The following is a 13,194-nucleotide window of genomic DNA, read 5'->3' on the forward strand; positions in this document are numbered from 1 at the left end:
CGCATCTCAGTTAGATGCCCACCACGGTACTTTGACACGATGGGAATATTTGTTTTTCTCTTCTTGAACAATTCCCTAGGCACCCTCGGCTAATTCCGATGCTGCGCCTACCACATGGAAGCGGTTGGGGAGGGAAAAAAACATGTGTTCCCTAGGAATGAACGGACGTGGTCACGGACGTCTCTATCACAGTGTTTCTCTTGGATTAGACCCTGGTCGTCCAACATAGGACGTCTGGTATCTCCAAGTCATACGATGCTTCGACAGCGCTTCGTCCAATGTCAGAATTGCATTAATGGCCAAAGGCTGTTTCACTCTAGGGATGTTTATTTCCCAGCTGCTTCCCCCCCGCACCATGGAGATAGACACTTTACACGCCCACACCCACAACCACAACGACAAAGCTGGGCCCGCCCCCTAAACATGGTCCACCCACCCAGGACTCATCTTGTTCCGCGCCGGCTTCTGCTATACTGATTTTTCCCCCCTGACATCGTCGTCATGCATAGTGACTAGAGTTAGTTGGCAGTCAAAAGTACTTGACAAGAGAAGAGAGACAGCGGGACAATAGCAAAGTCAAGATCCTAGCCTCCCGGCCGGGTAGACACACCAAGAAAAGAAGACTTCTACTGACAGTTATAGTCAGTCGGCCAAGACTCTATTCATACTGTCGGGCAACCTTAAGAAGGCCCTCACAACCCACCACCACCGGAACTTCAGTCAGCGGGCTGCGTGCTCGCTAGCAGCCTTCATGTCAACCCTCCAAGGTAGTTTAGTGAAGGTGGACGCCACAATGACTGTCTCTTCAGCATCGCTCCCAGTCCCACATTTAGGAAATGCAGCGGACAGGCCGACGAGGACAATAGGTGAGTGGGAGAAGATGAAAGCAGGGCTTTTTTTTTCCTTTTTTTTTCTTGAAGTTTTCGTACCTGCCTCCATAATCTTGTGACGAAATTATAAAAGAAAAAGAAAACCTCGATGGATACTTTACTGACATGATGCGTTGTGTTTCTACAACCCAAGATACAAGTGCATGTCTTTTATGTCAAGCCAGACGGATAAAGGTAAGACTTGAACCCAGCATTATGCCACCTCTTCCTCATGTGAGCAGAAGAAAAAGAAGAAGAAAAAAAAGAGACAGAAACAAGGAGAGAAAAGAAGGAAATACCAACACGCAAACTTGACAGTGCGACCAAGCAAAACCGGCATGTCTACGCTGCCAACGGGTAAAGATATCATGCCCGGGCTACCCAGAAACGTCAAGACCATCGACAACGCGGCACGCCCGCCACCGCAGCATGGGCAAGGACGTCTGCAGCGCGACGACGGCGGGCAAGAAGCGGGCCAACGAGGTGGACTTTGGCTGGTGGCGCGACAGCGTGTCGTTTTACATGTACGCGGACACGACCATCAAGAAGTGGGACGCGTTCGCGACGGGCCTGATGACGATGCCGGTGGGGCCGTCGCTGCTCCAGGACTCGAGCTTCACCTTTATAGTGCCGACGCCCAACGGGGCCATCCCGGCAAAGATCGACATGCCGGTCGAGGAGCAGGCCGAGCGCTACTTTATGGAGCACTACGTCACCGTGCCGTGCAACCCGGCCGACAGGGGGAGCAACTCGTTCGTGCCCCGCTTCCTCAAGCTGCCCGAGGACGAGCAGATGCTCTGCTTCAGGAGCGCCTTCAAGGCCGCCAGCCTGGCCGCCCTGGCCACCAGGCCGTCCGCCAGGAGCCTGCGGGCGCGCGCCCAGTCGGAATACGTCAAGGCCATCAGGGCTGTCGGGGAGGCGGTTCAGGGCCTCTCCAAGGGTGTCGGGAGTAGCACGCAGACGCTGGGGTCCATCTTGTTGTTGACTTTGTACGAGGCAGGTATTCACCAGAGGGTGGGAAGGTAGATTTTTGGGGACCAGCGTTGTCCTTTGGCGTCTAACCTTTACTGACTTTTTTTTTCTTTTTTGCTTCTTTTGGATTCTAGACATTGGCATGCCCTAGCCAACATCTGGGTGCCTTCGAGGCCCACGTCAAGGGTGCAGTGCAGCTGATTATGCTGCTTGGAATGGACGAGTTGCAGTCTCAGGACAGCAAAGAAATGGTGATTATGGCACGAGGGCGAATGGTGAGTCTTGTCGCTTGTCGCCTTTTTGGAGACGTATAAAAGAAAACTAAACCAAACCCCAAAAAAAGCTCATGCTCAAAAGCCTCCCCGGCTACGAAACCACCCACACAAGCTCACTCGCCAACTCCCTCATCTCCGTCTCGTACCGCGACTCCCTGGGTCGGCTAGGGGTATGGCTGGCCTCGCTGTGTTGGCGACGCGATGAGATTGTAAACATCATCAAGTCGGGCCAGAGGAGTCCAGAAATAACGGCCAAGATCAGGCACCTCAAGGACGAGACTAGCCAGGTGGCCCGGAGATTCTACGAGGCGGCGCAGGACATTGAGCACGGCTACCACCTCGACCAGATCTTTGTCAAGTACAGCCCCCTGCTGCAGGACCTGGTGCGCCGAACCGAGACGCTCGGGACGCCGACTGCCTCGCCGCCCAACAACAACAACAGCAACGATTCCCCCTCCGGCGTGGGCAGCGGGCTCAACAGCCCCGACGACGCGGCGTCGACGCCGAGCGAGGCGGCCTCGGACGGCTCGACCATCGACGTGGAGCGCGAGTTCCCGCCGCGGCACATGAACTTTCGCGACCACCGCGAGGCGTCCTTTTACATGTCCAGCATGGTGGCGGCGCTCGTCATCCAAAACACCGTCATCCGCTGCATCGCGTGGCTGCACCTGGACGACGAGGACGAGGCCGACCCCAACGCCTACGAGCGCTCGCCCGAGTACGTCGACGCCGCCCTGCTCGCCTCGCGGGCCGTCGGCGGCATCGTGAGCACCATGAGCTACTACAAGCTCTCGCTGCTCGAGCACGACATCACCGACTCGGGTCGCGGCGTCGGCGCCCCCTACGCAAACGTCATCACCATGCTGAGCGCCTTTTACGGCGCCCTGGTTTCGCAGTTTGCCACCGAGGCCCAGAAGAGGTATCTGAGGCAGGAGCTGCTGATAATGGCGAATGAGGGTGGCATAGCCCAGATCTCGGCGTTTTTAGAGGTGAGTTGCTCTGTGTTTGTCGCTCTTTGGAAACCCCTGAACTCTCAAAAAAAAAAAAAAAAAAAAAAAAAAAGCGCTGGTTAGACGAAGAAAAAGGCGGGGGTTGGTTTTGCAAGACATAAACTAACGCCTCATCTGCAGAACCAAACGGTTGTCGTTCCCAGAGACGACATTATTCGGGATAGGGAACACTATCGATCCCTGTCGAGAAATTCGAATTCATGTACCGAAAGCATCGTGCAAGATCATTGAAATTAATAATCATGAAAGCTCCTGGTGAGCCTTGTCATACCCAGTGTCGGCGTGGAATGTAGATATTTTTTATGGACTTTTTTTTTTCTCAGCTGTACCGCTACATTTGTCACACAAGACACAATCAAGAATACACACAAAGACATCTCATCGAGTTTTGGGCTGTAAATGCAAAAAAGTAATGACATTAAAGCCGACCAAGAGAGGCATCATGTCAAAAGTAGAACGCCCCCCGCCACCCTTTTCTTCCCCCCGACAGGCTAAAGAGATGAAGTGTACAAAAGTGAAGTGTTACAAGAGGGGTGGAATCTACCAACGCCAAAAGAAGAAAGAAATAGGAAGAAAAAAAGAAACCCCACTCCCAAAGAGAACACCGTCTGAACGCCCCCAGTCGCTAATTAGAAAACCCAAAAAAACAAACAAACAAAAGAAATTCAGAAATCAGGGGACCAATTAGACTAGCCAGCCCATGACAAAATTGTGGCAAAAAAGAAAAAAGCCCAACCGATCAAAGCCTAAGCCCCCCTCAACGACTCTACGCTTGCCTCTTGCACCCTGGCCCTGCCAAAAAAGCTCCAGAATCCACCGCCGCTCCTTCGATTACTGGTACTGCTGCTCTGCGGTTCGGCCTCGCGATCAAACGTCTTTTCCGCCTTGGTGGCCGGGCTGGGGTTGCTGCTGCCGCCGCCGCTGCTGCTCGCCCCGGCGGTGCTGCTGCTCCCGCTGCTCGAAACGGTGCTGCTCCGCTTCCTCGCCTGGTCCGCCAGTGATGCATAGTCCCACGCGTTGGAGTAGTCCCTGTCCCACTCGAGGTGGCTCACAGGCGGCGGCGGCTGTGGTGCTGCTGCTGCTGCTGCTGCTGCGTCGTCCTCCCCCCGCTCGTCGTCGAGGCTGAAGCGCGAGGGCGGGGGCGTCCTCTTTCCGCTTCGGCAGTCGTCCCACTCGCAGCCGTCATATAAAAAGTCGTCCTCGAGGGTGTGGTAGCCGTTGCTGTTGACCACGTCGGACGGCTCGCCCTGGCAGATGGCCTCGTAGCCTTTTGGGGCCATGAGGTCTTGGCTAAGGTTCCAGGTTCCCGATAGTTGCTGCATCTTGTCTCGTCTTGGGATGAGTTATGACTAAAAGGCTGTAAGCAAAAGTGAGAACAGAGAGTGAAAAAAATACAATTCAAGTGTGGTTATTTGGCCCCTCTAATATGTAGGCTTTTTAGGGGTCGGGGACGGGATAGGGCGATGATCAAAGCCGAAGCTCCGTTGTGCCTTGTTTCTAATTTTATTTTTGGAAGATTTGGTTTTGGTCTTGGTTAGTCAGGATGGCTTGGGAAAGTTTCTCAACTGTATACGCATAAGGTATACTATGCAATAAGCTCCACGTTGAAGGAGGTTTGATCGGCTGGCGCGGAGATGACGTGGTTAGCTAAATGGAAAGGATATGATCGCCGCGCAACAAATTTGGTTACAAAATACTGTGACTAGAAACAAAACAACCCAGCAATTTCTATTCAGAGAGGTTCGAACTGAGTATTATAAGCAAATTTAGCTACTTGTATTGCTCTCTATATTTTCTTCTTCTTTTTCTTCTTTTTTTTTTTCTGCCTCTTAGTAAACTCGGACTTTTTGTTGGCAATGTTTACAATACCCAAGGCACTTCAGCAGTCGCCTGGTCCCTTGGGAACAGTAAAACAGTAAAATAGTGGGGTTCAGTGGTTGACGGTTCGTATCGGGGCTTTTCCATTGGGGGCTCCAAGTGGGAGGCGTCGGACCCCACCCCCATAGCATCTTACTGTGACCTGCAGCACTAGTAATCCTGCAGGGCAGAAGCTTCACCCTGCTTGCATTGCCCCTCTTGTGCAACCTCAAACGCGTCTGTCTATTTGCAGTTGTCGCAAAGACTCATTCTTGCTACTGTACGAAGCGTGAAATGATGCTCTCCCAATGCAACTAATTCACAATATTCGGATGCCTTGGCTGACATTTGCCATGGAATGCCAATAGGTTTGAACATGACACCTTAGCGCCGTTGCCATCTATTCACCTCCACCAACCACCTCAACGTACAGACAATACTTGGTGAGGTTGGGATCGCAAATGGAAATGGGATTTTCCAGCTGTCAACACTGAGCTGGTCATGTCCCAGATTGATTGATTGACCATCAGTCATTCATGCCGAAATCATGTGACCTATCCTAGTTCACCCCACATTTGGGGGCTTTTTCCGCTGTCAAGCTTTGAACAACTGCAAATCTTGCACCTTATGTTGTCGATTGTGATGCGGCGGGTCCGTCAAAGCCACATGATTTCGATGGAATTAATCACCATGAAACAATCAGCCGCATTTTTTGTACAGATCGCGTCTTGCGCGTCTCACAGTATCCGTGTCGCCCACACCACACTGCCTCTCGGCGCTTCCGACTGTATACGTGGTAAGTAGTAATTTGCCCCCCCAATTCGGCCGGGATACCTTGGGCCCAAGCTTTGCTCGGTACGGAGTAGTCTTCTGCCGCTGAGGCAAAAGAAAATATAAAAAGGCCTGCGATGGGCTGAGGATTGACGACTGTGGAGGGACGATGCTTGCGTTGGCGTTAGCCGATGACGAAGAACCGTCATCTTGGCAGCATTTCCGGGAGACGCCACCCTGCCACATTCCTAGCTGCTGACTGTTGGACTCATTACGGCGGCTGATGTACGGCAAAAGACCGGGCCGCTGGATTTCGGCTGGTCGGGTTCCCATTTTTTTCCAGCTCTTTAATCATGTCAATCGACAATCGCGACCACGAAAATGTGTCGCACGAGTCGAGCTGCGTTTTTTCTTCACTGCAGGAAACGAAGTCGAGCTGCTTATGTAAACAGCTTCACGATGGCTTCAATTCACGATGAGTCTTTGCCCCTTGATCCACAGGGATCCACCATGTGCACAAATGACTGGCTTTTGGGAAAATTTGTGATATTGGCCAGAACTCGAGGGGGGACAATCTCTCCTTCTGTTTTGGGCCTGATAAGCCTCGATTTCCATCCCTATCGAGCATCTAATTAGACGTAATCAGAGTCTAGATCTAGCCTCTGTTCACCGCCTGTCAGCGCCGTAGTGTCACAAGTGACAGAAAGGTCTCCTGGTGACAAAAAAAAAAAAAAAAAAAAAAAAAAAAAAACCCACAGGCTCTTGAGGCCACATCAACCACCGAGGCCACAGTCTTTCCTCGTCATGTCTCGTCGCCACCGCCCATGACACTCACTACTGTCCAGCTGGCCCCGACGGGTCTCCTCCCACCATTGCGGGGTCTGCACGACATCTCGGAGGATGTCATAGTCGCTGCTCTTGAGGGTCTCCGCTTGATATATTGCCCGATAGTCCCACCTGCCGCGGCCTTTCAGCGGCGACCGTCCAAGTCGAATGTCCCTCCACCCCAAGCCGATTCGGGCTACGTCTCGGGTGACGACGAGGACAACTGCTCGGGCGATGACCGTGGGGAGGGCGCACTGGATACCCTCCGAGCCGACTCCTTTGAGCGCGACTTTGCGTTTCGTTGGTTGACGTCCCTCATCCTCAGGGCGGATGAGCTGCAACTCACCTCGGACGATGCCCGGGAGCAGCTGGTCGAGGACGCCTCCGCCCTGCTGGCATCTCTGACGGTGCCGACGGCCCCGGGCGTCACTGAGGAGGCCCCAGAGGAGGACCAGGACTGCGGCATCACCCGCGAGTTCAGCTTTGATGTGGCCGCGACGACTGGATGCCCAGGCTCGCCCGCCCCACCCGTGACGGTGCGGCTGTTCGACGCAGACCTCGCGGCGTCGGACCACACGGGCGTCGGGCTGCAGAGCTGGGGCGCATCCATCATCTTCTCGGACCTCATCTGCAAAGACCCCGCCCGGCTGGGCCTCACCGAGTCGGCGCTGGGGTCTCGCTCCCCTCGCATCGTCGAGCTCGGCGCCGGCACCGGCCTGGTGAGCCTCGTGCTCTCGCAGCTGCTTCCCCGGATCGGCGTGGCGAGCCCCGACATCGTCGCCACGGACTACCACCCCGACGTGCTGGCCAACCTGCGCGCCAACATCGCGGCCAACGAGCAGGCCGGCGAGGTTCAGGTCGCCCCTCTGGACTGGTCCGACCCCGTGCTCGCGGCGCCGCTCGACGCGCCGGCGGACGTCCTGGTGGCCACCGACGTCGTCTACGCCCCCGAGCACGCCCGCTGGCTCCGCGACTGCGCCTCCAGGCTCCTCTCGCGCGGGGGCGTCTTTTGGCTGGTGGCGACCGTGCGGCCGGCCGGCAGGTTCGAGGGCATCAGCAGCACGGTGGAGGATGCGTTTGGTATTGTGGACGATGGCGCGGGTGCCGGCGAGGGCCTGCGGATCCTCGAGACGGCCATGCTGGACAAGAAAAGAGGCGTTGGAAGGGGCGACGAGGTTGGGTATCGGCTTTTCAAGATTGGTTGGGCGTCGTGGTAGGGGTGATGATTGGAACGATGAATGACTTTTTTTTACCCATGCATTATAAAGAGACGGTTGATGGTAGAAATGAAAGAACACCTAGACTAGACTAGACTAGACTAGAAGTAGGAATAGACCTAGACCTAGATAATTCTCACGATAGACTTTAGAAGACAGACTTGATACGCATCATTTGCAAGGGGTAAACGCGCCTATAATTGCTTTGCGTAGATGCCATGTGACACGCATATAGATAACACACATTACAGACTTGTAGAACACTATAGAAGGCATATACTTTTCTGGTCTAAACTAACACCCTCCGATGTGAGACATTTCCGAGCGCCGATTTTATCAATCCAATCCTCATCTTTCACTCTAAGCACTAGCCTCGCCCTGGGCGGCAGGATGCACAATCTCCTTGACAGACTCGTCGCCAAGAACCTCCTTCATCTGGTGGAACATGGCCATGGGATCGAACCAGATGTCGACCTTTTTGATCTGCAGCTTGTCGTTGAGCGTGGCCACAGCGATGCCCTCAATGTCGATGGTTCCGCCGTGTGCTTTCATGGTGACCTTTTCCCCCTTGCTTTGGGTGGGAAAGCGACGTTTACGTGTTAGCAAACAGACATGAACAAACACGACGTGAGACGAAAACCAGGCCATGTCAAGGAAAAGAAGAGCAGCAAAGAAGAAGAAGAAGAAGAAGAAAAAAAAGCATCAACACACCCGTTCACCCCCTTGTAATTCTCCTTGAAGGTGCCCCAGTGCCGCCACCGAAACGCCGCGACGGGCGGGCCGCTGTAGACCTCGAGCACCTCCCAGGCAAAGGTGGGCATCATGCGCTTGAAGGTCTTGTGGCTGTCCTCAAAGGTGCTGTGGGCGGGGCAGTAGAACTCGTTGGACTGGATCAGCGCGTTGTAGGTGCCGACCTCGAGCATGTGCTGGCCCGTCTGCGGCGGCCCGCCGTTGACCGAGAAGCAGTACGTCTCGCGGTCCACGGTGCGCCAGTCGGCCAGGTCCACCTTGAACGACGCCTCGACCTCCCAGTTCTTGACCAGCTTCTCGATCAGGTCGGGCAGCGAACCGGCTGTGTGGTTTGACTTTTTGCCTGTTGGATTTTTTAGTTTATTTTTTTTTCATCAATTGTTGGTTTCTCGTGTGTTTTTGTGATGAGTCTTGATGGGACTGGTGGCATAGCCGGGGGAGGGTTTTTTTCTTGTCACGCACTCTCGGCCCAGATCTTGCGCGTCTTGCTATAGTCTGGGGCTCTACCGTATCTCCATTTTGCTTTATCCTTGGTCACGGCATTCTCGTCCGTCACATAGTCTGGCAGTGCCGGAGTAGCTTCCTCTGTGGATGCCATTGTGCAAAAAGGTAAAGCTTGCGATTTGAGGTCTGATATAAAAAGGCAAACACTGGACTTGAGCACTATAAACCAGCTAGGCTTTAGAGCTAGCTGCAAGTCAGAATAAAAAGGTCGACAATGCGAAAATAAAAGTCGAGAAAGTCGGTATAAACTCCACCCCCTCAGCATGAGCCCTGACCTGCCTTTTTGTAGCCGTCATCATCACTATCAATGAAACGCTATCATTGCTCACAAGCAAACAACCCCCACAGATTGGTGGCTGACCTGGGCTGGATGGATTGCTTCTCCCTTGACGCAATGGTACGCACTGGCCGGGAAGCTCGCCAAGACGTTTCGACCAGCGCCATGCTACACAGCGCCGACAATCCTCCCCCAGGTTCGCTCAACCACCCCCACAAGACCTGCAAAAGTACTTGTTTTCTTTCTTTTTGTCGTTGTTATCTTTTTGTCTATGAATAGCCTAGACGGTAAGCAAGAGGGTTGTGTACGATATGGTCCCGAGAACCCTCTGGCACTCACTAGGCCAAAACCCAAAATCAACTGTACAGTAGTTCGTGGGTCGCGTGGCAAACCGTCCGGCGTTGGCGTGCGGCAAACGAGTGCCGAATCTTCAGGGCTGACCATGCCTCCCTTGGGTCTGGACCAATCATGGATATGAGAAAGGTTTCTTGACGAGGGCGGCCTACCGTAACCCGTGTCGGCACCCACATCTATGCATCCCCGGGCCCCGGAAGGAATGTAGAGGACTTGGGCATGCCGACCGACTTTCTCTCAGCTCTTATCCTTAAAAAGCACCGATCCCCTGCGCCTACTGTCGAGCTGGAATTAGCTTCCCGGTTATCGAGATACCCAATGGAATCCAAGTTGATGTCGCCTAAACATATACCTGTTCCTTTGACAAAATATGATGATCAGTTCTCGGGAGAGGCTGCTGAGTTCAGCTTCACCCACGTGGGTCATGTCTTTTTTTTTCCTTCCCGGGCCAAAGTGAGATCTGAGGGGAAACCAAGACCAGGCCAGGCCCAGGAACTAGGTCTAGACTAGAACTGGATTTGGACAAACGACGGTACTATGACGACTGCACCTTTTGCCCAATACCACGCTTTTGTTCTTGTTGATCGGCGACCGCAACAGAAAAAAAAGCGGGCGCGTCGTCAAAATAAACATGGAGATTATATTTTCCTTGGTTACTCGCGTTCCGATTTCAGGATGCGACGTTGCCCAGGACCGAGGGAGGCAACTGACTGATTGGTCCTCCGTCTCGTGGCGAGCCGCGCCGTATGCCATCCAGCCACTATCTCCGTAAAGCGGCCATCTGGGCATGGAGACTTGCATGATGCGTGTCGCTTTGTGTGTGGATATTGGCGGGAAGCCGCAACGGCGAGAGATCGGCGAAGATTTGGTGCAAGGGCGAACAAGTTGGTTGTGCGGTTTGAGAACTATAAAGAAATAAAAAAAATAAAAAAGCAGATGATCATTTATAGTGTTTTCTGGGGTTAAATATTGGACCGCCGCAAATTCAAGCTGAGGACAGGGCAACAAATTGAACAAAAGACAGCAAAGAGCGGGATGAGACCAGCATGAACGAGGCATCCATCATACACCCGCACCCTTGCAGGCCTTTTTCCTTTATTTCCTCCCAAAGTCATATATTACAGCGCCACAAGCCTCGGGGATCCGGGACGGTGGGAAAGCTGACCGCCAGTTTTCCAGCCCGTGTACAACCTTACGGGCGTATCTCGCGATGAACAGCAAATGATGGCACCACAGCAGTGACTGCACAAGCTTCGGACAATATGCCCCCGCAGCCAAGGTAGAACAGAGAGCGGGAGAAATAAGAAAAAAAGAGAAAAAAAAGCCGTCACTCAATATGTTGGCATATCAAGGTTCAGGTGTGGTTACTCGCAGGCAATACTTTGATGCCTTGGAAAGGAGAGGTCTTGCTCGTCTGATATCGGACCGGAATTGTTCGCATGGGGTGACACCAGAGATAGTGAAAATGCGTGAACACAAGAGATATGCCCGAAGGGTGGCCTGCTCACCAACATGGATAAGCACGTGAGGGTGGGGAGAATTAGTATAAACGTCGGGGCTGGCCGTGAGTCCTGTACGTGATGAGATCATGTATGCCAGCGACTACAACTTGGACTCTAAAATGGTAGAGGCAAGACCAAAAGACGACGACAGAGCGTCGACTCGCAAAAGCACAACTTTCACACCCCCTGATCATGTCACCGCTGCCGCACTCGCCCGCGGCGGCTCTACAGAGCCGACGAGGCACCCGCAGCCTTTCAACCCCACGGACAAACGTGTGCTCATGCACAAAAGGCTGATACGGCCGCTCGGCTTCACCAGCGGCTATAGCTTTGCCTGCTTCGTCGTCTTTGCCGGCACCCTCATGGGCTTCACGCTGGCCCGCGCCCAGTTCATCGACATACAAGGCGTCATGTGCAGTCCCTCCACGGCAGGCGGTCCCCTGCGTCACGCGGCCCCCGGGGAGTGCTTCTACTTTGTCTCCGGGGCGACGCACGAGAGGTTCGGCATCGTCCTGCACCTCGCGACCGTCCTGCCGGCGTCGTTCCTGGCTTGCTTCCAGCTCCTTCCCGTCCTCAGGGCCCGAGCCCCAGCGTTCCACCGGGCGAACGGGTACATGGTGATACTGCTGAGCCTGCTCGGGGTCGCGGGCGGGCTCATGATAACCGGAAACGCCTTCTCAGGTGCTCTGGTCACGCAGATGGGGTTTGGGTTTGGAGCTGCTGCATTTCTGGTGGCGCTGGGCATGGGCTGGCTGAGCATGAGGCGCATGCGGGTCGATCAGCACAGGGCTTGGATGCTGCGTGCCTGGTTTTATGTGAGCCTTATCTGCTGCCTTGACCTCCCCCCATCTTTGTTCTTCTCATGAGAGCTTGTGTTGACCGCCGTGATCTGGCCAGGTTGGAGCCATCGTGACAACACGAATACTGATGAGCCTCGGTGCTCACCTTGTGACAGTCATTGGAGGCTATTACATGCCAGAACCATGCGACAAGATACAGAGCATGCTGGGCCGCGACCGAACATTGTCAAAATACCCAACATGCAAGACGTTCTTCGATGGCGAGGTTCCCAGCCAGCACACGCTTGTAGTGGCAAATATGGCTGGGGAGGTGGACAACATCAGCGCAGCACTTGATGCAGCCGCCGGGGCGGCCCTATGGGTTGCGTTCGTCCTTCATGCAGCTGGGGTAGAGATATATGTGAGTCCGCAGTAACCAACGTGACAAGGCTGAACTCTTTTGCTGACAAAGTATTCCAAGCTGCATCTGACACCGGAAAAGTCGGAGAGGCTGCGCGAGACATGGTCACGTCGACGACGTAGAGTAGTTGGACATGATTTGGCGGAGCGACTTGTGGATTTTAGGAACCGATCCGCGGAAACGCGCGGTCAATCAGCCATCATGTATGGCGTGTCCTAGAAAAGGGAGCAAGAGGGTCTGAAGTGAGGATGAATAGCTCCAGTTGGAGATTAAGCACACGGAAAGTTTGAGGGTTGCCCAATCCAGGCCATGCAGTCGGACCACAAGATGAACTTGGGCGAATACGGGATTCGCAATTGCTGAATTGGTGCGTCTGTATGGTGGGCTTCCGACCGAGTATCAACACCACAGATGATATGCTGACATTAATGGGAAGGACGTCGGCAGCGATACAGTCACCACATGTATGGTGAGCAAGGCTCGCAAGGAGTATACGGATTAAGGAGCATGTATTTTCGTTTGTTTTCCAACAAGGTAATATACGTTTTTTGTAGCAATCGGCTTTTATCCATGTGAGAGTCTGTCTAAGTGACGACGCTTCGTAACATGCAGTCACTCCACGGCGCATTTGGAGAAGTAAAAATTAGGGAGAGCGAATCTCACTGGCACAGAATAAGCCACAAGTGCCGCGCGCGGGGTTCGATTTCCCCGATTCAGCAGGGATTGGCGGCCCGACAACGATCTTAACTCCGCCAACCCCGACACCTTTTCCAGGTTCAGCAGTCGCGAACAGCTCTTTTGGCAGGGCTGG

The 13,194-nt window shown here is 53.8% G+C and overlaps 5 protein-coding genes across 5 annotated transcripts; 3 read left to right on the top strand and 2 right to left on the bottom strand.

Annotated features, from left to right (window-relative positions):
* Positions 1–1,298: 1,298 nt before the first annotated feature.
* On the top strand, positions 1,299–3,357 carry MGG_05924 (uncharacterized protein; the record flags this gene model as incomplete). Its single annotated transcript, XM_003711705.1, has 4 exons — positions 1,299–1,891; positions 1,993–2,116; positions 2,185–3,105; positions 3,247–3,357. 4 exons carry the CDS (start codon positions 1,299–1,301, stop codon positions 3,355–3,357), a joined length of 1,749 nt encoding a protein of 582 aa, XP_003711753.1.
* On the bottom strand, positions 3,341–5,000 carry MGG_05925 (uncharacterized protein). Its single transcript, XM_003711706.1, has one exon. It carries the CDS (start codon positions 4,446–4,448, stop codon positions 3,873–3,875), a length of 576 nt encoding a protein of 191 aa, XP_003711754.1. The 5' UTR covers positions 4,449–5,000; the 3' UTR covers positions 3,341–3,872.
* An 840-nt stretch (positions 5,001–5,840) lies between these two features.
* On the top strand, positions 5,841–7,979 carry MGG_05926 (uncharacterized protein). Its single transcript, XM_003711707.1, has one exon. It carries the CDS (start codon positions 6,579–6,581, stop codon positions 7,794–7,796), a length of 1,218 nt encoding a protein of 405 aa, XP_003711755.1. The 5' UTR covers positions 5,841–6,578; the 3' UTR covers positions 7,797–7,979.
* Positions 7,980–8,043: 64 nt separating this feature from the next.
* On the bottom strand, positions 8,044–9,383 carry MGG_05927 (uncharacterized protein). The gene is made up of 3 exons (XM_003711708.1): positions 9,009–9,383; positions 8,508–8,889; positions 8,044–8,367 (listed from the first exon to the last, which is right to left on the bottom strand). Exons 1-3 carry the CDS (start codon positions 9,313–9,315, stop codon positions 8,157–8,159), a joined length of 900 nt encoding a protein of 299 aa, XP_003711756.1. The 5' UTR covers positions 9,316–9,383; the 3' UTR covers positions 8,044–8,156.
* A 1,810-nt stretch (positions 9,384–11,193) lies between these two features.
* Positions 11,194–12,885, top strand: MGG_13255 (uncharacterized protein; the record flags this gene model as incomplete). Its single annotated transcript, XM_003711709.1, has 4 exons — positions 11,194–11,245; positions 11,310–11,998; positions 12,183–12,383; positions 12,820–12,885. The coding sequence occupies 4 exons, from the start codon at positions 11,194–11,196 to the stop codon at positions 12,883–12,885; spliced, it is 1,008 nt and encodes a 335-aa protein (XP_003711757.1).
* Positions 12,886–13,194: the final 309 nt, after the last annotated feature.

This window comes from Pyricularia oryzae, chromosome 3 (assembly GCF_000002495.2).
Source record: "Pyricularia oryzae 70-15 chromosome 3, whole genome shotgun sequence".
Taxonomy (NCBI): Eukaryota; Fungi; Ascomycota; class Sordariomycetes; order Magnaporthales; family Pyriculariaceae; genus Pyricularia; species Pyricularia oryzae.

Coding starts and splice junctions, on each gene's coding strand:
- MGG_05925 (XM_003711706.1), bottom strand. CDS start 4,448: ATGCAGCAACTATCGGGAACCTGGAACCTTAGCCAAGACCTCATGGCC.
- MGG_05926 (XM_003711707.1), top strand. CDS start 6,579: ATGACACTCACTACTGTCCAGCTGGCCCCGACGGGTCTCCTCCCACCA.
- MGG_05927 (XM_003711708.1), bottom strand. CDS start 9,315: ATGCTGAGGGGGTGGAGTTTATACCGACTTTCTCGACTTTTATTTTCG. Junction 8,890..9,008: donor GCGCAAGATCTGGGCCGAGA/GTGCGTGACAAG, acceptor AAAATCCAACAG/GCAAAAAGTCAAACCACACA. Junction 8,368..8,507: donor AATTACAAGGGGGTGAACGG/GTGTGTTGATGC, acceptor TCCCACCCAAAG/CAAGGGGGAAAAGGTCACCA.